Here is a 24,171-nt window from a genome sequence, read left to right as displayed (position 1 = left end):
TCATTCCTCAGCTGTTCTACATCTCCTCTAACTAGCTCATTCACCCGTTCCCACCTGTTCTCTCTTCCCCCTCTGATTAGGTCTCTATTTCTCTCTCTGTTCCTGCTACTTTCAGTGTCTGATTCTTGTTTGTGTTTTTTGATGCCAGAAGCAAGCTGTCGTCTCGTTTGCTTCCACCTTGTCCTGTCCTGTCGGAGTCTGCCTGGCAGGTGCATCCTGCACTATACTAACGTTCTTTTTGTTCCGCTGACAACATTGGAAGAGGATTTATGCCATTCCTGTTTTTTCATTAAAGAACTCTGTTTTCTGTTAAAACCGCTTTTGGGTCTTCACTCAAGTTCATAACAGAAGAATCAGACCAAGAATGGACCCAGCGGCTCCGGACCCTTTTCACTCCGCCGTCGAGATCCAGGGAGCGTGCTAGGCAGACACGAGGAGGAATTGTCTGCTGCTCAACATGCCGTTGAGACCCTGGCCGTCCAAGTCTCCGACCTCACAAGACAGGTTCACCAACTCCACCTCGATCCACCGCCCACTTCCAGGGTTTCCGAGTCTCCGGAGCCCAGGATCAACAACCCGCCGTGTTACTCTGGGGAGCCCACTGAGTGCCGCTCATTCCTCACTCAGTGTGATGTGGTGTTCTCTCTCCAGCCCAACACTTACTCCAGGAGCGCAGCCCGCACGCCTACGTCATTTCTCTCCTTACCGGACGGGCGCGTGAGTGGGCACGGCAGTCTGGGAGGCGAGGGCTGAGTGTATTAACCAGTATCAGGACTTTAAGGAGGAGATGATACGGGTTTTTGACCGTTCTGTTTTTGGCGAGGAGGCTTCCAGGGCCCTGTCTTCCCTATGTCAGGGGAATCGATCCATAACGGATTATTCTATTGAGTTTTCGTATCCGCTGCCTCTAGTGACTGGAACGAGCCGGCTTTGCTCGCTCGTTTTCTGGAGGGTCTCCCTCGTCGAGGTTAAGGATGAGATCCTCTCCCGGGAGGTTCCTTCCAGTCTGGACTCCTTAATAGCTCTCGCTATTCGCATAGAGCGACGGTTTGATCTTCGTCGCCGAGCTCGTGGAAAGGAGCTCGCGTTCTCCGCTTGCTCCCCTCTCCACATCACTGCCACCTGCCGCATCACTGCCACCCTCCTCCGCCGGCTCGGATGCTGAGCCTATGCAGCTGGGGGGTATCCGCATCTCGGCCAAGGAGAGGGAACGGAGAATCACCAATCGCCTCTGTCTCTACTGCGGCTCCGCTGGTCATTTTGTCACCTCATGTCCAGTAAAAGCCAGAGCTCATCAGTAAGAGGAGGGCTACTGGTGAGCGCATCTACTCAGGCCTCTCCTTCTGGATCACGCACTACCTTTCCGGTCCATCTCCGCTGGCCCGGTTCATCTGCTTCCTGCAGTGCCTTGATAGACTCTGGGGCGGAGGGCTGTTTTATGGACGAGACCTGGGCTCGGGAACATGACATTCCTCTCAGACAGTTAGGGAGCCCACGGCCTTGTTCGCTTTAGATGGTAGTTCTCTCCCCAAGATTCAGCGTGAGACGCTGCCTTTAACCCTCACTGTCTCTGGTAATCATAGCGAAACCATTTCTTTTTTAATTTTTCGTTCACCTTTTACACCTGTTGTTTTGGGTCATCCCTGGCTAGTGCGCCATAACCCTTCTATTAATTGGTCTAGTAATACTATCCTATCCTGGAATGTTTCTTGTCATGTAACCTGTTTAATGTCTGCTATCCCTCCTGTTTCCTCTGTCTCTTCTTCACAGGAGGAGCCTGGCGATTTGACAGGGGTGCCGGAGGAGTATCACGATCTGCGCACGGTGTTCAGTCGTTCCAGGGCCACTTCTCTCCCTCCACACCGGTCGTATGACTGTAGTATTGATCTCCTTCCGGGAACTACTCCCCCGGGGTAGATTATACTCTCTGTCGGCTCCCGAACGTAAGGCTCTCGAGGATTATTTGTCGGTTTCGCTCGACGCCGGTACTATAGTCTCCTCCTCCTCTCCCGCCGGAGCGGGGTTTTTTTTTTTTGTTCAGAAGAAGGACGGGTCCCTGCGCCCATGCGTGGATTATCGAGGGCTGAATGACATAACAGTTAAGAACCGTTATCCGCTTCCTCTTATGTCTTCAGCCTTCGAGATCCTGCAGGGAGCCAGGTTTTTCACCAAATTGGACCTTCGTAACGCCTACCATCTCGTGCGCATCAGGGAGGGGGACGAGTGGAAGACGGCGTTTAACACTCCGTTAGGGCACTTTGAATACCGGGTTCTTCCTTTCGGCCTCGTTAACGCTCCAGCTGTCTTTCAGGCACTAGTTAACGACGTCCTGAGAGACATGCTGAACATTTTTGTTTTCGTTTACATGGACGATATCCTGATTTTTTCACCGTCTCTCTCGATTCATGTTCAGCACGTGCGACGCGTCCTCCAGCGCCTTTTGGAGAACTGTCTTTATGTGAAGGCTGAGAAGTGCACTTTTCATGCCGCCTCTGTCCCTTTTCTCGGTTCCGTTATTTCCGCTGAGGGCATTAAGATGGATCCCGCTAAGGTCCAGGCTGTCATTGATTGGCCCGTTCCTAAGTCACGCGTCGAGCTGCAGCGCTTTCTGGGCTTCGCTAATTTTTATCGTCGTTTCATCCGTAATTTCGGTCAGGTGGCAGCTCCTCTCACAGCCCTTACTTCTGTTAAGACGTGCTTTAAGTGGTCCGTTTCCGCCCAGGGAGCTTTTGATCTTCTTAAGAATCGTTTTACATCCGCACCTATTCTTGTTACACCTGACATCTCTAGACAGTTTGTTGTTGAGGTTGACGCGTCAGAGGTGGGCGTGGGAGCCATTCTTTCTCAGCGCTCTCTCTGACGGCAAGGTCCATCCTTGCGCGTTTTTCTCTCATCGCTTATCGCCGTCAGAACGTAACTATGATGTTGGTAATCGCGAACTGCTCGCCATCCGCTTAGCCCTAGGCGAATGGCGACAGTGGTTGGAGGGGGCGACCGTTCCTTTTGTCGTTTGGACTGACCATAGGAACCTTGAGTACATCCGTTCAGCCAAACGACTTAATGCGCGTCAGGCTCGTTGGGCTCTGTTTTTCGCTCGTTTCGAGTTTGTTATTTCTTATCGTCCGGGCTCAAAAACACCAAACCTGATGCTTTATCTCGTCTCTTCAGTTCTTCTGAGGTCTCCACCGACCCCGATGGGATTCTCCCTGAGGGGCGTGTTGTCGGGTTGACTGTCTGGGGAATTGAGAGGCAGGTAAAGCAAGCACTCGCTCACACTCCGTCGCCGCGAGCTTGTCCTAGGAACCTTCTGTTCGTTCCCGTTCCTTCTCGTCCGGCCGTTCTTCAGTGGGCCCACTCTGCCAAGTTAGCCGGCCACCCCGGCGTTCGGGGTACGCTCGCTTCCATTCGCCAGCGTTTCTGGTGGCCCACTCGGGAACGTGACGCGCGTCGATTTGTCGCCGCTTGTTCGGTCTGCGCGCAGACTAAATCTGGGAACTCTCCTCCTGCCGGCCGCCTCAGACCGCTTCCCATTCCCTCTCGACCGTGGTCTCACATCGCTTTAGATTTTATCACCGGACTGCCTTCATCAGCGGGGAAGACAGTTATTCTTACGGTTGTCGATAGATTCTCTAAGGCGCTCATTTCATTCCTCTCGATAAGCTCCCTTCTGCTAAGGAGACGGCTCAGATCATTATCGAGAATGTTTTCCGAATTCATGGCCTTCCGTCTGACGTCGTTTCCGACAGAGGCCCGCAGTTCACGTCTCAATTTTGGAGGGAGTTTTGCCGTTTGATTGGGGCTTCCGTCAGTCTCTCGTCCGGCTTTCATCCCCAGTCTAACGGTCAAGCCGAACGGGCCAATCAGACTGTTGGTCGCATTTTACGCAGTCTTTCTTTTCGTAACCCTGCGTCTTGGTCAGAACAGCTCCCCTGGGCAGAGTACGCCCACAACTCGCTTCCCTCGTCTGCTACCGGTCTATCTCCTTTTCAGAGTAGCCTCGGGTACCAGCCTCCGCTGTTCTCATCTCAGCTCGCCGAGTCCTGCGTCCCCTCCGCTCAGGCTTTTGTCCAGCGTTGCGAGCGCACCTGGAAGGGGGTCAGGTCGGCACTTTGCCGTAATAGGGCGCAGACTGTGAGGGCCGCTAATAAGCGTAGGACCAGGAGTCCTAGATATTGTTGCGGTCAGAGAGTATGGCTCTCCACTCAGAACCTTCCCTTAAGACAGCTTCTCGCAAGTTGGCCCCGCGGTTCATTGGTCCGTTCCGTATTTCTCAGGTCGTTAATCCTGTCGCAGTGCGACTTATTCTCCCGCGCTATCTTCGTCGCGTTCACCCGGTCTTCCATGTCTCCTGTGTTAAGCCCGTTCTTCGCGCTCCCGCTCGTCCCCCCCCCATCCTTGTCGAGGGCGCACCCATCTACAGGGTTCGTAAGATTTTGGACATGCGCCCTCGGGGCCGTGGTCATCAGTACCTAGTGGATTGGGAGGGGTACGGTCCTGAGGAGAGGAGTTGGGTTCCCTCTCGGGACGTGCTGGACCGTTCACTGATCGATGATTTCCTCCGTTGCCGCCAGGTTTCCTCCTCGAGTGCGCCAGGAGGCGCTCGGTGAGTGGGGGGGGGTACTGTCATGTCTTGTTATGTCTGTTCCTGTCCTTTCTCTTCACTCTGTCTCTCTCTGCTGGTCTTTTTAGGTTACCTTCTCTTTCTCTCATTCCTCAGCTGTTCTACATCTCCTCTAACTAGCTCATTCACCCGTTCCCACCTGTTCTCTCTTCCCCCTCTGATTAGGTCTCTATTTCTCTCTCTGTTCCTGCTACTTTCAGTGTCTGATTCTTGTTTGTGTTTTTTGATGCCAGAAGCAAGCTGTCGTCTCGTTTGCTTCCACCTTGTCCTGTCCTGTCGGAGTCTGCCTGGCAGGTGCATCCTGCACTATACTAACGTTCTTTTTGTTCCGCTGACAACATTGGAAGAGGATTTATGCCATTCCTGTTTTTTCATTAAAGAACTCTGTTTTCTGTTAAAACCGCTTTTGGGTCTTCACTCAAGTTCATAACACAGTGCAGTAATGTCTAACAAGTAATCTAGCAAATTCACAATGACCACCTTATACACACAAATGTAAAGGGATGAGAATATGTACGTATAAATAGATGGATGAGCAATGGCCGTGCAGCATAGGCAAGATGCAGTAGATGGTATTGAATACAGTACAGTTGAAGTTGGAAGTTTACATACACCTGAGCCAAATACATTTAAACTCAGTTTTTCACAATTCCTGACATTTAATCCAAGTAAAAATTCCCTATTTTAGGTCAGTTAGGTTCACCGCTTTATTTTAAGAATGTGAAATGTCAGAATAATAGTACAGGGAATGATTTATTTCAGCTTTTATTTCTTTCATCACATTCCCAGTGGGTCAGAAGTTTACATACACTCAATTAGTATTTTGTAGCATTGCCTTAAACAATTTAAACTTGGGTCAAATGTTTTGGGTAGCCTTCCACAAGCTTCCCACAATAAGTTGGGTGAATTTTGGCCCATTCTTCCTGACAGAGCTGGTGTAACTGAGTCAGGTTTGTAGGCCTCCTTGCTTGCACACGCTTTTTCAGTTCTGCCCACAAATGCTCTATAGGATTGAGGTCAGGGCTTTGGGATGGCCACTCCAATACCTTGACTTTGTTGTCCTTAAGCCATTTTGCAGAGTATGCAGGGGTCATTGTCCATTTGGAAGACCCATTTGCGACCAAGCTTTAACTTCCTGACTGATGTCTTGAGATGTTGCCTCAATATATCCAAATAATTTCCCACCTCATGATGCCATCTATTTTGTGAAGTGCACCAGTCCCACTGCAGCAAAGCATCCCTACAACATGATGCTGCCACCCCCGTGTTTCACGGCTGTGATGGTGATCTTTGGCTTGCAAGCCTCTCCCTTTGTCCTCCAAACATAACAATGGTTATTATGGCCAAACAGTTATATTTCAGACCAGATGACATTTCTCCAAAAAGTACGATCTTTGTCCCCATGTGCAGTTGCAAACCATAGTCTGGCTTTTGTATGGCGGTTTTGGAGGAGTGGCTTCTTCCATGCTGAGCAGCCTTTCAGGTTATGTCGATATAGGACTCGTTTTACTGTGGATATAGATACCTTTGTAACTGTTTCCTCCAGCATCTTCACAAGGTCCTTTGCTGTTGTTCTGGGATTTTTCGCACCAAAGTACGTTCATTTCTAGGAGACAGACCGCGTCTCCTTCCTGAGCGGTATGACGGCTGCGTGATTATACTTGCGTACAATTGTTTGTACAGATGAACGTGGTACCTTCAGGTGTTTGGAAATTGCTCCCAAGGATGAACCAGACTTGTGGAGGTCCACAATGGCTTGGCTGATTTCTTTTGATTTCCCCATGATGTCAAGCAAAGAGGCACTGAGTTTGAAGGTAGGCCTTGAAATACATCCACAGGTACACCTCCAATTGACTCAAATGATGTCAATTAGCCTATCAGAAGCTTTTAAAGCCATGACATCATTTTTGGGAGTTTTCCAAGCTGTTTAAAGGCACAGTCAACTTAGTGCATGTAAACTTCTGACCGACTGGAATTGTGATACAGTGAATTACAAGTGAAATAATCTGTATGTAAACAATTGTTGGAAAAATTAATTGTGTCATGCACAAAGTAGATGTCCTAATCGACTGCCAAAACGATAGTTTTTTAACAAGAACTTTGTGGAGTGGTTGAAAAACGAGTTTTAATGACTCCAACCTAAGTGTATGTAAACTTCCGACTTCAACTGTATATACATAAGAGATGAGAGTGTACGATATGTCAACATTATTAAAGTGGCGTTATTTAAAGTGACTATTGATACCTTTATTAAATCCATTTATTAAACTGGCCAGAGATTTGAGAAGATGCTGCCAACATACTGACTCATCTCTAGCCACTTTAATAATGCAAAAATGTATGTAACAAATGTATCACTAGCCACTTTAACCAATGCCACTTTATAATGTTTACATACCCTACATTACTCATCTCATATGTATATACTGTACTCTATACCATCTACTGCATCTTGCCTTTGTTATTGACCAAATACTTATTTTCCACCATAATTTGCAAATAAATTCATTAAAAATCCTACAATGTGATTTTCTGGATTTTTTTTTCTCATTTTGTCTGTCATAGTTGAAGTGTACCTGTGATGAAAATTACAGGCCTCTCTCATCTTTTTAAGTGGGAGAACTTGCACAATTGGTGGCTGACTAAATACTTTTTTGCCCCACTGTATACTTAAACTACATCTTTAATAATAAGAGCTTTGCAATAGCAATGACTTTCAACGATGCACCATTTCTAATGAACCGTTGAGAGTGATAAAACAAAAGTACAAAGATCTTTTTTAGCCAAGATACACTCCTCTCAACCTACATGACGAACAACAGATACGTAGAATGGTCACAAGGTTAAGATTTGTATGAAAGATATCTATAATACATAGCAGACGGCAACTGCTGTGTCAACAGTTTTCATAGTATAGACCAGTGTCTGGTCCTCCTACTCCAAACTGGAACCATCTCACCCTGGTACGGTATAGCACAAAAACATTACCTCATGTTCTCTGGAATGCTCTTTAGGTTGTATCACCCAAAGACATGGTAAATCTCCTCTGTCAGTGTTATCTCATAGAGGCCCATCCTCAGTAGAACACACACACAATAGTTAACAGAATAGTCTATTCTGTCGAATAAAACAACCATTATGCAATACAAGCATTATAACATAATCTTGTAATTTTCATAACACTACCCATACTATTTGTATTGACCCCCCACCTCCATTTTTACACTGCTGCTACTCTGTTTATCATCTATGTATAGTCACTTTACTTTTACCTACACATACATATTACCTCAACTAACCGGTGCCCCCGCACATTAACTCTGTACCGGTACCCCCTGTATATGGCCTTGCTACTGTTGTTTTACTGCTGCTCTTTAATTATTTGTGCTTTTCCTATTTATTTTTTTTGTTCTTATTTCTTATTTTTTACTTCTGTTTACTTTTGTAACTACTTTCTTAACTAACAATGCAGTTTTAAGAACAAATAAGTGTTAAGAGTTTGTAAGCATTTCACTGTAAGGTCTACACCTGTTTGGATTCGGCACGTGACAAATACAATTTGATTTGAATAAAAGAAATCAACAGTCATTTTGATGTGGTTTATTTATCAGGTCTTTACCATATTCAACAGACTGGATAGAAGTAGTTGGGAATGTCTTTACCATATTCAACAGACTGGATAGAAGTAGTTGGGAATGTCTTTACCATATTCAACAGACTGGATAGAAGTAGTTGGGAATGTCTTTACCATATTCAACAGACTGGATAGAAGTAGTTGGGAATGTCTTTACCATATTCAACAGACTGGATAGAAGTAGTTGGGAATGTCTTTACCATATTCAACAGACTGGATAGAAGTAGTTGGGAATGTCTTTACCATATTCAACAGACTGGATAGAAGTAGTTGGGAATGTCTTTACCATATTCAACAGACTGGATAGAAGTAGTTGGGAATGTCTTTACCATATTCAACAGACTGGCTAGAAGTAGTTGGGAATGTCTTTACCATATTCAACAGACTGGATAGAAGTAGTTGGGAATGTCTTTACCATATTCAACAGACTGGCTAGAAGTAGTTGGGAATGCCTTTACCATATTCAACAGACTGGATAGAAGTAGTTGGGAATGGCGTTTACCATATTCAACTTTTTCTGTCTGTTTCTGTTCCCCCCTCCTGCCTCCTCCCTTTTCTCCCTCCTGCCTCCTCCCTTTTCCCCTTCCTGCCTCCTACATTTTTGCCCTCCTGCCTCCTCCTCCCTTTCCCCTTCCTGCCTCCTCCCTTTTCCCCTTCCTGCCTCCTCCCTTTCCCCCTCCTGCCTCCTCCCTTTTCCCTCCTGCCTCCTCCCTTCTCCCCATCCTGCCTCCTTCCTTCTCCCCCTCCCGCCTCCTCCCCCTCCTCCAGAACCATTCTCAGGATGGTAGAGGTGTGTGTGTGTGCGGCGGAGGACAGTGACAACATAGAGACCCAACGACAGCAGCAGCAGCAGGCATGGAGGAGGGGGCCACTCCCGACCCAGAGTTTGTGGACGTGGACCAGGGCATGACGTTGGCCTGTGTGGCCTTCCTCTGCCTTCTCCTGGTGGCAATGATCATCCGCTGTGCCCGGGTCATCATGGACCCCTACAGCGCTATACCCACCTCCACCTGGGAAGAGCAGCACCTGGATGACTAGCGGGGAACAAGCTGTGCTGTTACACATATAGCCACACCTGTGAGGGTGCAGATGCACAGGCACGTAGGGACATGCACATGAACGCAAGCGTGGGTAAACACGCACATGCACAAAAGAAAGGAGAGGAGAAGAGAGGAGAGCTTGACCAGAGAGGAGAGTAGAAGAGAGGAGAAGAAAGGAGAGCTTGACCAGAGAGGAGAGGAGAAGAGAGGAGAAGAGAGGAGAAGAGAGGAGAGCTTGACCAGAGAGGAGAGGAGAAGAGAGGAGAAGAGAGGAGAGCTTGACCAGAGAGGAGAGGAGAAGAGAGGAGAAGAGAGGAGAGCTTGACCAGAGAGGAGAATAGAAGAGAAGAGAGCTTGACCAGAGAGGAGAGGAGAAGAGAGCTTGACCAGAGAGGAGAGGAGAAGAGAGGAGAGCTTGACCAGAGAGGAGAGGAGAAGAGAGGAGAGCTTGACCAGAGAGGAGAGGGGAAGAGAGTTATGGTGCCAAACAGTAACACTGCCTGTCAACACATCTATTGTCTGGTATCAGTCAGTACTTGAGAAGTGCTGGACTGGGTGACAATCAACCATGGTCTGGACGCGTTACAGTCTGTGTCTACTCCTTCACCCTGTAAACTGCTTCCTGGACACACTAGGCAATATTGGTCATGATGATGATGAAGAGAAAGACTATTTAGTACTTTAGGACTTTTTTCAGTTAATTTATTGATCTTACAAAAAACATCTGAAGTTTTGTAAATTTTATATGGAAAATAACAATGACTTTGTCTACATAATAGTATTGCTCATGAAACAGGGCCTGTGTTTTTCAGCTTATCGACTAATAAGGCTCAGAGAAACTTTATCCATGTGTCATGTTTGAAAATGTGTCAGGCAACAGTATGGCAAAGCAGTAGGGAATTAATGTCATCTGTTACAGTCTATACACACACACACACACACACACACACACACACACACACACACACACACACACACACACACACACACACACACACACACACACACACACACACACACACACACACACACACACACACACAATACACTGCTCACCAAACTGCAGAGCAGGCACCTCACTCCAATAACTTGTGGCTCATAGCAATGAACTATCATCCCCAGCCTTGTCCTCTTCCAGTCATAAATCATCCTTGTTTGCGGCTGCTGTCTGCCAATTAGCTTGAGCACAAAACGGTTATGTTGGTCTAGTATTTCTATGTTCTGTTATGATGACTTATGTCTCTAGCCAGTGCGTTTATTACTTGTGAAACGATTGTCTGACTTGCATGTTATGAAGTGCCTCAGCTGACACCACAGAATAGAAAAGTTTGGCTGAATTCCAAATCAACTCCTCCCCTCTATTCTATGGATAGGCGTGAGCAATAGGGTGAATATTTCTCCTAGCCAATCAGAAGACAAGATGAAGCAAGGCAATCACCATGATATGTGATTTAACCTGTCCGATGCGTTCATCGGTGCATAGGGGGTAGAGGGTCTAGGGACTCGGGTCGGTTCGGATTTGAGCAGATTATTAACAAGCAACTGGCAAATTAGCGGCAGGTGACGGTTTGATATGAACCCAGATTGTGCCACATTTAGCCTCTCTATAATAAAGATGATTATGAATTACAAAAACCGTCTTTTGGATGAGCGAGTTGTCTTGGTGTGAGATTGTAATTAGCTGTAAATGAAAACCTAACGGAATCTAATCTTACATGATCTCGGACACGTAATTGGGTCGTGTGGAAAGCCTGATGACATTTCGCTCAATGTTCACCCACGGGTAACTCTCTAAGTTCCCTAAGGGCCATTCTCATCAACCCCTATTTCATATAGAAGACTTAGAAATAGTTAGTGTGCTACTACCATTTTGAATTCCGTGTTGCAGCTCGAGTCCAACCCACCACACTATTGGTGTGAGACCCAAATGGCACCCTATTCCTTATTTAGTGCACTACTTTTAACCAGAGCCCTATGGTCAAGGGTATGATAATGATAATAAGGTGCCATTTGGGACAAATCCTTGATGTAAAATCTCGACAATCTTGAGGTTTCAAGGTTAGGTCCACTGTCTGCAAACAGACCTGCTAATACATATGAGCATTATGCTAATCAGGTTAAATTAGAATAAAATAAAGTTTCAGGAAATACATTTTCCTCAGGGAGACAGGCTGTCATGTAGATGCTCTAACTCCTTTTAGGATAAATCCCTCCCTCCCTCCCTCCCTCCCTCCCTCTGTTTCGCTAAGCCTGTTTCTCTCCACAGCAGAATGAGGCCTCCAGTTCTGACACTCACTGTGTTGTAAAGGTCGGAGTTGTTCTCATGTTGAACATGCTTTCAGGGGCACAAGTACAACATTCATAACATTCAGCATGCGTGTGTGTTACTCCGTCATTGTATCTGATGCTTACAGTCTTCTTTCACACCTTGCTCCTCCTCCCTTGACTCTCCCTTCTCCTCTCAACCTCTTCCTCCCCTCCCCTCTCCTTCCTCCCCTCCTCCTCTACTCCCCTTCTGTAGGAGAGCAAACAGTTGTCCCTTCAGTTGTCCTCGTGAAACCCCAATCTCTCTATGCAGAGGTGTGTGCTTAGTCCCCTCCTGTACTCCCTGTTCACCCACGACTGCGTGGCCACGCATGACTCCAGGACTTAAAATGGTCCACACAAACACACACAGTCATGAAGAAGACGTGACCACACCTCTTCCCCTCAGGAGGTAGAACATATTTGGTATGGGCCCTCAAATCCTCAAAAAGTTCTACAGCTGCACCACTGAGAGCATATTGACTGGCTGTACGGTACCAGTGCATCAAGTCTGACACCAACAGTCTCATGAACAGCTTCTACCCCCCAAGCCATTAGACTGCTACATCGCTAACAGAATGGCTACATGGACTATCTGAGTTTACCCTTTTATTTTATTTTTGCACTGACTCTATGTACACTCACAGGACTCCACACACACACACACACACACACACACACACACACACACACACACACACACACACACACACACACACAGTATACCTGCACATTGTAAAGATGGTATTGGCACTGACCCTTACTTACTTACTTACTTGTGATTTTTTTTATCTACTTTACTTTATAGTACTACTGATATCGATTAATGCAAGAAAGGCATTTCACTGTACTTGTTCACGTGACATTATAACTTGAAACTTGAAACACACACACAGTCACATCAGCCAGCTGATATTAGGCAATCAAATCTCACAGGCCGTTATTCCAGAACACACTGCGCGATCCCCTCTATGTACACTCACAGGACTCCACACACACACACACACACACACACACACACACACACACACACACACACACACACACACACACACACACACACACACACACACACACACACACACACACACACACACACACACACACACACACACACACACACACACACACACACAGTATACCTGCACATTGTAAAGATGGTATTGGCACTGACCCTTACTTACTTACTTACTTGTGATTTTTTTAATCTACTTTACTTTATAGTACTACTGATATCGATTAATGCAAGAAAGGCATTTCACTGTACTTGTTCACGTGACACTATAACTTGAAACTTGAAACACACACACAGTCACATCAGCCAGCTGATATTAGGCAATCAAATCTCACAGGCCGTTATTCCAGAACACACTGCGCGATCCCCTTTTATTCGAAGGCAAACGAGTGACATCTCACGACACACACAGACACCATCGTTTTAGGGCTTAACCTTCCTCCTATCTCCCCCATATCTCACAGTCAGGTGTGAAATTGCCCTCAAACACAAAGACATAATCCAAGCAAATCAAACGGCTGGGGGAAGGAGGAGAGATCTGACCTTTGAAATCCCTGTGGTTTTCCGAGCAAGGAGGAATGAGGAATAAGTTTAGCTAATTAGCATGTCGGTTCAGCTGCCCAGGGAAATGACTCCACTGGAACCCATCACTAGGCTTCTGCTAGTCAGAGAAGAGCTTCCCTGGCATTGACATGGTTTTAGTAGCTTGTCTTGGCTCTGCTCACGGTTGCAAAATTCTGGTAACTTTCCAAAAAATTCCCAGGTTTTCCAGAAATCCTGGTTGGAAGATTTCCGGAATCAGGAGAGAATAAGAAGGAATCCTCAAAACACTCTTTCTGGTAAACACGGGAATTCTGGGAAAGTTAGTGAAACTTTGCAACACTAAATCTGTTAAAATGTCTGTTTTCTTCCACAAGAATAAGGCCCTACTTAGTTAGTTGTTGAAAAGTCTATTATAAAAGTCTAGGGTTGGAATGTTATAGGAACTAAACATAAGCAATACCTACAACATACTGTATTTGGTTGTACTTTTATATGAACAGCTGCTGTTTTTATAATGTTTTATGACAATATAATTCATACATCATTTAATGTCACCCTGCCATTTTAAAACGAAAGATGGCTACTGTAATATCCATCCAAAAGCACAAACAACCTCAACTAACTGGTTCAAAGTCCCCATTCCAAAGCACAATACCTAATGGTGGTTAATATTTGTCCAGAAGCATTTCTGGGAAACCGGTCTTTTACAGAACTTTAATCAAGTGGCCCCAAACCTTTCCCTTCCTATTCCTGTGTCATTGATTTCAACCTCTCAAATGAAATGTCGATTTCCACCTAAATAGACATACCTTAAAGTAACTGCTTTTAATGAGCAGTTATATGATAAGGATATTAATAAACTTGGTATCATTGGAAACAACACACCTGGGAGATTGAGGAAATGGTCAGAAGGTAGACAGGAATGGCACAGTTCATATCACACAAGATCAAGCATACACAAAGGAACCAGTTTTGTTTTGAAAGTGATCTTTCATGGACAAGCTATAGGTCATTTCTTGATTAATAGAACTGGAAACACATCAGATGGCTTCCACAGCAAATCAAAAACTTCTGGGGAAAAATAACATCTGGGACTGACAGATATGACAGCTAGAACTTTACAGACGTTTAATAAGGGGTGGGGTCAAGGGACATCTCCAAGAGTCCACTCAACCTCTCCGTTTAGAACCACCAAGACTCTTCCTGGAGCTGGCCGCCCGGCCAAACAGAGCAATCGGGGAGATGAGCATTGGTCAGGGAGGTGACTAAGAACCCGATGGTCACGCTGACAGAGCTCCAGAGTTCCTCTGTGGAGATGGGAGAACCTTCCAGAAGGATATCCATCTCTGCAGCACTCCACCAATCAGGCCTTTATGGTTGAGTGGCCAGACGGAAGGCACCCCTCAGTAAAAGGCACATGACAGCCCGCTTGGAGTTTACCAAAAGGCACCTAAAGACTCTCAGACCATGAGAAACAAGATTATCTGGTCTGATGAAACCAAGATTTAACACTTTGGCCTGACTGCCAAGCGTCACATCTGGAGGAAACCTGGCACCATCCCTACGGTGAAGCATGGTGGTGGCAGCATCATGCTGTGGGAATGTTTTTCAGCAGCAGGGACTGGGAGACTAGTCAGGATTGAGGCAAAGATGAACAGAGCAAAGTACAGAGCGATCATTGATGAAAACCTGCTCCAGAGCACTCAGGACCTCAGACTGGGGCGAAGGTTCACGTTACAACACGACAATGAACCTAAGCACACACAGAGGTGGCTTCGGGACAAGTCTCTGAATGTCCTTGAGTGGCCCAACTAGAGCCCGGACTTGAACCTGATCAAACAGCTCTGGAGAGACCTGAAAATAGCTGTGCAGTGATGCTCCCCATCCAACCTGCCATAACTTGAGAAGATCTGCAGAGAAGAATGGGAGAAACACCCAAAATAAAGGTGTGCAAAGCTTGTAGTGTCATTCCCAACAAGACTCAAGGCTGTAATCGTAATCGTTGCCAAAGGTGCTTCAACAAAGTACTGAGTAAATGAATAGCTATGTAAATGTATTATGTAAAACACTTCCAGAAATAACAATGCAACAGTCAGTTTTAACATAACTGTGTATTTAACATAAGTCTATTTTCTGGCATTTTAACACCTCATTTTACCAGCATTGCTTTGTGTAGACTTGAGAAAAATAGACTTGCTTTCTAACTTGACGCACCATGACACTATTAATGCTTCCAGCATGTCTTCTCTCATTCAGTATCAGTACCATGCTTACCAATCAATTGTTACACACACTCGTTTACGCGCGTAAAAACAATGGCTTTCCATTTGATTTGGGTTTTAAAATAGAGGGCTACATTCCCGCTGGATACCCACTGGAACTGCAGGTCCGGACAGATATCGATGCATTTTTCATGTTGTGGGCCGGAGCAGGCGTCAGACGATGTTGGGAATAAATATTTGTGTTGTCCTGCTGATTATATGGAAACGGTCGTCTTTCTGCTTTGTATGCGTTAGTCTGCCTATCTTATTAAAATGACGTATTTCTGCTTTGTATGCGTTAGCCTACCTATCTTATTAAACTGACGTCTTTCTGCTTTGTATGCGTTAGTCTACCTATCTTATTAAAATTAAGTATTTCTGCTTTGTATGCGTTAGCCTACCTATCTTATTAAAATGACGTCTTTCTGCTTTGTATGCGTTAGCCTACCTATCTTAGAAAAATATGTAATTTTAATGCAATATTCACTGGTTCAAATTCAGTAGCCTCTCTCCTCATAGTTCGGCGTGCGTGTTCAATTGCTAGTATGTGTGGTCTCATTGAAATAGAGTTGGCTGCCTACATGGGCGGAGAACGTGGCAGTTAACTTAAATATGAAATTCAATGAAATATGATTAAACTGTAGTTTAATACAATGTCTGTAAATAAATATTGATAATGGAAAGAAGTGGAGAGTGCTCGGCCAATGTCCAATGTGAGTCGAAGTGCAATCAAAATATGTTATCCTCATTGAAAAGGAACAGGCACTGCGTGCTCATATGTTAGGCTACTATGGTGAGCGAGCATTGCGTATTTTCAAGTATTGACTACCCATGAATTTGTCTCTGCCTGCAAATCGTCTTCCTAAAACGTAGGCTGTATGCTTTATGAAAAAATGGAGCAAGTGTCACTGACATCATTACAGCTCCAAGTTCAGTAGCCATACCTGCGAGATCAGGTGCGTGTGCTCGCAATTAAATAGAGTAGGCTGTTGTGTATGCATGTGTGTAACGCTCGTCGTTGTAAGGATGGTCGGACCAAGATGCAGCGTGGGGTAGGTTAATCATCTTTTATTAATGATAACCAGCAACAAAACAAGAACGCGTAACCAACGAAACGTACAACCTTATAGTGCTCAAAAGCAACCATACAAAATCAAGATCCCACAAACAACAGGTGGGAAAATGCTGCCTAAATATGATCCCCAATCAGAGACAACGAGAGACAGCTGCCTCTGATTAGAAAACATGCCAGGCCAACAAAAACTACAAAAAACTAGAGTACCCACCCTAGTCACACCCTGACCTAACAAAAATAGAGAATAAAAAGTCTCTTAAGGTCAGGGCGTGACAATGTGCATAGAAGCACAGGGCAGTTATCTTTCCAAGGAAATGTACATACTAAATGTGATTAGGCTATAGTTTTTTTAAACATTGCCTTTAAATAAATATTGATCCCCCATATGTCTCAGAATAAAAATTGTCCCACTCCTAAAAGGTAGGCTATAAAAATAATTTAAAGTTGTAGTAGTAGAATACACAAGGTGCAATTTTGAAATTCGGTAGTGCATCATCAGTTCCTCTTGTCATGTGTGTCAATGCATACCTTATAGAGCTATTTATAACTTGTCAGAAATGTCCAGATCAACTTGCTCATCTCAACTAACGTTTTTTATTTATTTCGTTTTTTAAGCCCATAGATTTGTGTGCCCATACAGCCGGAAAAAAGTGAAATGAAATGAAAACGTCACAAAATGTCATCATAATATATGCACAAAGCATGCAGACACCTATTCCATTAAACATTTTCAAGCCGTCAGGGTGCTGCCTCGTGGAAACAGAGTTTGGAGGTCAGTACTGAGGAGCTAAAGAAGAGACACAACTACACCTGTACTGCCTCTCACCTCAGTCTGGACAACAAGCTGGATGTCAGTTGGGAGTCTGGGGCAGAGAGAGTTCACCTATCCACCCTCTCAGTTCTACTGGTGATGCTGCTGGTTGTTATTCTATTGGGCATTTTCATTTGTGTCAAAAGGAGGTGGAGTAACACTGCCTCACAGTCTAAACTGGTCAACGTTGATGCAACAGTGTCAGAGAAAACAAACCTTTCTTCAGATTCTGAGACCTAATATATTCTTGGGACACTTATGCACTTTTGTCATATCAGCTCAATTCACAATGAAAATATGCCTGCCAGAGCACTTATCAGAGCAGAAACAAAATATGCAAAGGATTCTGTTATTGTTGGTCAGTATTCCTTTCCCCTCAATAAAGGACTGTAAAGGATCCGTTTGGGGAGACTGTTGACTAACCAACATCTGGTCATTAGTCCAGATCTACATTTATATATGTTATAGCCTGGTTTGGCATCCTGAGCATTAACAAAGCTAATCTGTTAGTTATTTTGTGATGTATTCTGTAATTTATAATCATGACTATTCATTACTTGTACAATTCTATCTGTGCTTTATTGGCTGATATCCAGTTTCTTACCCAGAAGGAGAATCATGTGATCATGTGTATGAGGTTTGTTTATTATTGAAATACTTTAAAGTGTCTCTGTGTTGTATTGCACTGCATTGATCCATGTTAACTATGTCATTAATTCATGTTAATTATGTACCTTAACTTCTCTCAGGAACTTGTTTATCACTGTGGAAGGTAGCAAAATCGGACTCTATTTCACTCCAGTTTAAGACTGGCATGAGTATTAAACTAAGGTGAGTGTTGTATGCATTACAAACAGTGAACCAGTGTTATGATAAAACACATTTAATAGAGAATGAATCTGTTTGATCATGTTCAGGGCCATGAAAAGTCCTGTTCTGTTTTACAGTATGTACACCGCTCGTTCTAAACATCCTTTCTTTAGTGTTACTTTCCCCCAGTCAAATATTCAGAGCTTCATTTCCACTTCAATGTCACGCCCTGGTCGAAGTATTTTGTGTTTGTCTTCATTTATTTGGTCAGGCCAGGGTGTGGCATGCGTTTTTGTATGTGGTGTGTTTGTATTAGGATTGTAGCTTAGTGGGGTGTTCTAGTTAAGTCTATGGCTGTCTGAAGTGGTTCTCATTCAGAGGCAGGTGTTTATCGTTGTCTCTGATTGGGAACCATATTTAGGCAGCCATATTCTTTGAGTGTTTCGTGGGTGATTGTCCTTAGCGTCCTGATGTCCGTGGTTATTTACACCAGTATAGGCTGTTTCGGTTTTTGTTACGGTCTTTGTTTTGTAGTGTTGGTAATTGATTTGTGTTTTACGTTTGTTTATTAAACATGGATCGCAATCTACACGCCGCATTTTGGTCCGACTCTCCTTCCCACCTAGAAAGCCGTAACATTCAAGGCTGGACCTCAACATGAAACAGCTTTTGATTATAATATCAATTTTTAACTCAATAATTAACTGTTATTTTGTATTGAACACTGAATGATATATGATATTTGACATATCAAAAGGCTGCAAAGAAAATGTTACCTACTTCCTGGGGTGGCAGGGTAGCCTAGTGGTGAGAGTGTTGGACTAGTAACTAGAAGGTTGCGAGTTCAAACCCCCGAGCTGACAAGGTACAAATCTGTCGTTCTGCCCCTGAACAGGCAGTTAACCTGCTGTTCCCAGGCTGTCATTGAAAATAAGAATTTGTTCTTAACTGACTTGACTGGTTAAATAAAGGTAAAAAAATAAAACGAGAGACAATCAAACCTAGGTCTCCTGCACACCACAATACTGTGTTTTCCCTCTGAGCTGAATCTGAGAACCACTGGCCACATTCCTAAACATGCTGTCTTGCTTCTATTTTACATATAAAACAAATGTCTAGATCTTATCTACATTTCATTGCCTACATAAAGGGCATGTGCACAAAGGTTGTGCTCCAAATTGCACCCTTTTCCTTCATAGTGCACTATGGGCCCTGGTTAAAAGTGGTGCACTATGTAGGGAATAGGGTGCCATTTGAGACATAGACATGTTTACTGACTTTAGTCATTTAATTTCCCCAGGTCGGCACGCTCCAGTGTTTTACCAATAAAATCCTAAAGGTAGAAAAAAGCTTAATTGTATTTGTCTTGGAGACAAAGAGTAAATGTCATTTGTCAATCTGAAATGAGTCAGAGTTAGTGCTTCTATCCTTTTCCAAATCAAGTATTGTTCATTGTGAAACTTGCCTGGTTGTTGTTCATCCTTCCTGAAATTGCACTGGGGCACAAAATAACAAAACATTTCCATATGTGACAAACGCACAGGCACACACACAAGCATTGACGGACAGATGTGGAGATCAGGGGCCCCCAGATAGCATGTGATAGCAAAAAGTGCAGGAACTGCAGGAAATTTGCTTTGAAACTGTGTAGGATAGAATAGCATTATAAAACTGCTAATGTTTCTCTCTGCACCATGGCAAAATGTGTTGAAATGTAGGTAGTTAGCTAACTGATTCGGCTCCACATGTGACCTCAGTCTGGACGCTCAAATCAAATGTGCACATGACCTGCCATTACCGTTACAACCACGGCCAAAATGTTAAGGAACAGTGACAGGAAATGAGCATTGCATCTGTGTGCTACTGCAGAGGCTACATCATTATTGCACAAATCTGATATGGGTCACATGTAAAACTGAGTGTGAACAGTCAGAAAAAAGATTGGATATGGAGAGAAAACAGAACTGGGTTCTTCAGGTGGTTGTGTAATCATAGCCATGTATAATTCAATAAATCAGAGTTTTTATTTAAATTAAGGCTTGACTAAAGTGCTTTTAATCCCAAAATGTCTCCCAATTTTTACCATCATTGTAAAGCCCTAGCTATTTTGTTGCTTTGACAAAGTCAAATATATACTATATAATAATCTAATATGATGTTCCATATGACTGGACAGATACTATATAACATCTAATGTGATGGACCATATGACTGGACAGATACTATATAACATCTAATGTGATGTTCCATATGACTGGACAGATACTATATAACATCTAATGTGATGGATCATATGACTGGACAGATACTATATAACATCTAATGTGATGGACCATATGACTGGACAGATACTATATAACATCCAATGTGATGGATCATATGACTGGACAGATACTATATAACATCTAGTGTGATGGACCATATGACTGGACAGATACTATATAACATCCAATGTGATGGACTATATGACTGGACAGATATTATATAACATCTAATGTGATGGATCATATGACTGGACAGATACTATATAACATCTAGTGTGATGGACCATATGACTCTAATGGATGTTCAGATACTATATAACATCTAATGTGATGGACCATATGACTGGACAGATACTATATAACATCTAATGTGATGGACCATATGACTGGACAGATACTATATAACATCTAATGTGATGTTCCATAAGACTGGACAGATACTATATAACATCTAATGTGATGGACCATATGACTGGACAGATACTATATAACATCTAATGTGATGGACCATATGACTGGACAGATACTATATAACATCTAATGTGATGGACCATATGACTGGACAGATACTATATAACATCTAATGTGATGGACCATATGACTGGACAGATACTATAGATCTATGCAAAAACATCTATAAATTTCATTATAATCAGGCAGTGTGGATTAGTTTGACACATCATCAGCAATGTGCAAAATAAAAAGGCCACTATTTATGAATCGCTCAGTTTATTAAACTCTAGTTAAATAATCACCTTTTAATAACGCACATTGTTCAAGAAAAGTGTCAAATTAAATTATACTGCCAGATTATAATGCATTTTACAGTACTTTTGTACATATTTGACCTACAGTATTTTACACCATGAAGATGTCACTCAGTAAGTCAATAGGATGAAAAGAAAACAGAAAGTCACAGGAGGGTTGAAACATTTATAGTTTTTTAGATGTCAGGTCCCAAACCACAAAGTTACAACATTATGGAATATAACACTGCTTCTGACAACAATACTTTAGAATGAAAAACAAGGCTCCTGCTGCAATCACAGAAGAGTTTCCCTGGCATTGAAATTGTTTTTATTATCTTGTCTTGGCTCTGCTTAGGGTTGAAACATCCTGATAACTTTCCCAAAGTTCCCAGGTTTTCCAGTAATCCAGGTTGGAAGTTTTCCAGAATCAGGAGGGAATACATGGAATACCTGGGAATTCAGTGATAGTTAGTGGAATTTTGCAACCCTAACTCTGCTCGACTGTCTGTTTTCTACCACTCCACATAATGAAAAAATACAAGAATAAATCACTACTTAGTTAGTCTTTCAGAATTCTATTATAAAAGTCTAGGGTTGGAAAGTTATAGGAACTAAGCATAAGCAATACCTACAACAATACTGTATTTGGTTGTACTTTTATATGAACAGCTGCTGTTTTTATAATGTGTACGACAATATAATTCAAACATCATTTAATGTCACCCTGCCATTTTAAAACGAAAGATGGCTACTGTAATATTCATCCAAAAGCACAAACAACCTAAACTAACTGGTTCAAAGTCCCCATTCCAAAGCACAATACCTAATGGTGGTTAATATTTGACCAGCTGTATTGGAAACTGATCTCTTCCACAAGTCTTTTCAAGTCAAAAGTGGCCCCAAACCTTTCCCTTCCTTTTTCTGTTTTGTTGATTTAAAGGCAACGTTCAGTCATTTTCTTGGCAAAGTGCTCCACATCTTACTTAGCCTCTTATAGAAGTTTATTTGGATTGTAAATTGTGTTCATAAGGTGGCATTAAAAATTCACATTCCTGCACACACACCCTGAGAGGACAGGCAGTAGGAAAACAGAGAGAGGGGCAGACTTAGCAGGCTAATGCATACACACTCTGAGAGGAGACGGGGAGGGAGGTGTGTGTGTGTGTGTGTGTGTGTATGAGGAGAGCTGGACAGGAAGTAGGAAAACAGAGAGAGGGGCAGACTTAGCAGGCTACTGCATACACACTCTGAGAGGAAACGGGGAGGGAGGAGTGGGTGTGTGTGTGTGTGTGAGGAGAGCTGTGGGAAAACAGAGAGAGGGGCAGACTGTATGAGGAGACGCTGGACAGGAAGTAGGAAAACAGAGAGAGGGGCAGACTTAGCAGGCTACTGCATACACACTCTGAGAGGAGACGGGGAGGGAGGAGTGGGTGTGTGTGTGTGTGTGTGTGTATGAGGAGAGCTGGACAGGAAGTAGGAAAACAGAGAGAGGGGCAGACTTAGCAGGCTAATGCACGCATGCGCAAGTGAACCCAAGCCACACGCATGCTGCACACTCCAGCACCAATATGTATCACAGAGAGACAGACAGAAAATGAACATGATCAACACACAAGCACACATTCAGGTCGAAGGATTTCACTGAACGTTATTTGTAATTAATTTACGGTGTCATCTGATTGGTGTTTGGCTGTGTGTGCAACATGCAACATGACTCGCCCTCTCTTCCTCATTATACCCTCAGCTTCATTTGGTCTTAAATTTCCACCTCCATTTGTTTGAGTCGTTCAACAACATTAAAGTACCTTACCTTGTTTTGACAAGTGAAAAGAAAAGTCTGTCAGACACTTCAGAGCTAGAAACCTGCTGCGTGAGGCTACTGGAAAAGTCGTGAACATTTCAAAATCATGGGCAAACTGTCTGTCCTTCTTTTTGTTCATTTGTTTTACACCATTGTCAACGCAGGTAAGATGTACTATCCACTTTCTCTCATAACTCATTTAATGGTTTGTTATGTTATAAAAATATCCATAACTGTGTATAATATAACTCCTCTCCAGGTTCAGGATCACATTCTCTGTGGGCACTTGCAACATACATCATCGGAGAGACGCCTTTCCCTGAGTTACGGTTGTGGTGATGTTGGATGATGTTCAAGTGGGTTACTATGACTCCAACATGAAACACTTCATCTACAGGGGTCATAACACTTCAGACAAAATGCATGATAACGAAGCTCAGGACGGAGCTTAAATACTTAGAATGATGTTCAACAACATGCAAGAGAGATCATTTCACCTAAAGCACCACTTCAACCTCACAGAAGGTGTTCAAGTTCAGCAAAGAATGTCTGGCTGTGAGATGTTGGACAATTGTGAACCGGTCATGTTCATGGTGAAGGACACTTTCAATGCCATTTATACAGATCAAATGGTATATTACAACATGACACATTTTATATATGATGCTGGGAAACTACTACGAGGATGGGATGGGATGAGGCAAGCATTTGAAAGAATATTATTTGAGAACGTTCACCTTCCCATTTGCATCAGAACACTGAAGACAATCCTGAAGAGAGAGAAGAACGTTGTGATGCGTAAAGTTCCTCCCAGACTCAGGTTGATAAAGAAAGAGGTTTCTGGAGGGTTCCAGGTGAGCTGCCTGGCGTTTGGTTTCTACCCCCGCCACATCATCATGACCCTGCTGAGAGACGGCCAGCCAGTGGCAGAACAGGAGCTGACAGGGGGAGGTGCTGCCTCGTGGAGATGGGAACTACCAGCTGAGGAAGAGTCTGGAGGTCAGTACTGAGGAGCTAAAGAAGAGACACAACTACACCTGTACTGCCTCTCACCTCAGTCTGGACAACAAGCTGGATGTCAGTTGGGAGTCTGGGGCAGAGAGAGTTCACCTATCCACCCTCTCAGTTCTACTGGTGATGCTGCTGGTTGTTATTCTATTGGGCATTTTCATTTGCGTTAGGAGGTGGAGATACACTGATTGTGAGACCTAATAAATTGTTGGGACACTGATGCAACTTTGTC

At 43.8% G+C, this 24,171-nt stretch overlaps 1 protein-coding gene and 1 pseudogene across 1 annotated transcript; both read left to right on the top strand.

Annotated features, from left to right (window-relative positions):
• LOC135537811 (major histocompatibility complex class I-related gene protein-like) overlaps nt 1-24,171 on the top strand; it is a 26,341-nt pseudogene extending 2,170 nt beyond the window's left edge.
• On the top strand, nt 8,988-18,710 carry LOC135537816 (cortexin domain-containing 1 protein-like). The gene has a single exon (XM_064963832.1). The coding sequence runs from the start codon at nt 9,111-9,113 to the stop codon at nt 9,291-9,293; it is 183 nt and encodes a 60-aa protein (XP_064819904.1). The 5' UTR covers nt 8,988-9,110; the 3' UTR covers nt 9,294-18,710.

Source organism: Oncorhynchus masou, unplaced genomic scaffold (assembly GCF_036934945.1).
Source record: "Oncorhynchus masou masou isolate Uvic2021 unplaced genomic scaffold, UVic_Omas_1.1 unplaced_scaffold_845, whole genome shotgun sequence".
In the NCBI taxonomy this organism is placed as follows: Eukaryota; Metazoa; Chordata; class Actinopteri; order Salmoniformes; family Salmonidae; genus Oncorhynchus; species Oncorhynchus masou.
The sequence above is the reverse complement of the archived record's forward strand: the minus strand, read 5'-3'. Positions and strand labels throughout refer to the sequence as shown.

Bases quoted from the DNA above. Each gene is read 5' to 3' on its own strand.
- LOC135537816 (XM_064963832.1), top strand. From the start codon at position 9,111: ATGGAGGAGGGGGCCACTCCCGACCCAGAGTTTGTGGACGTGGACCAG.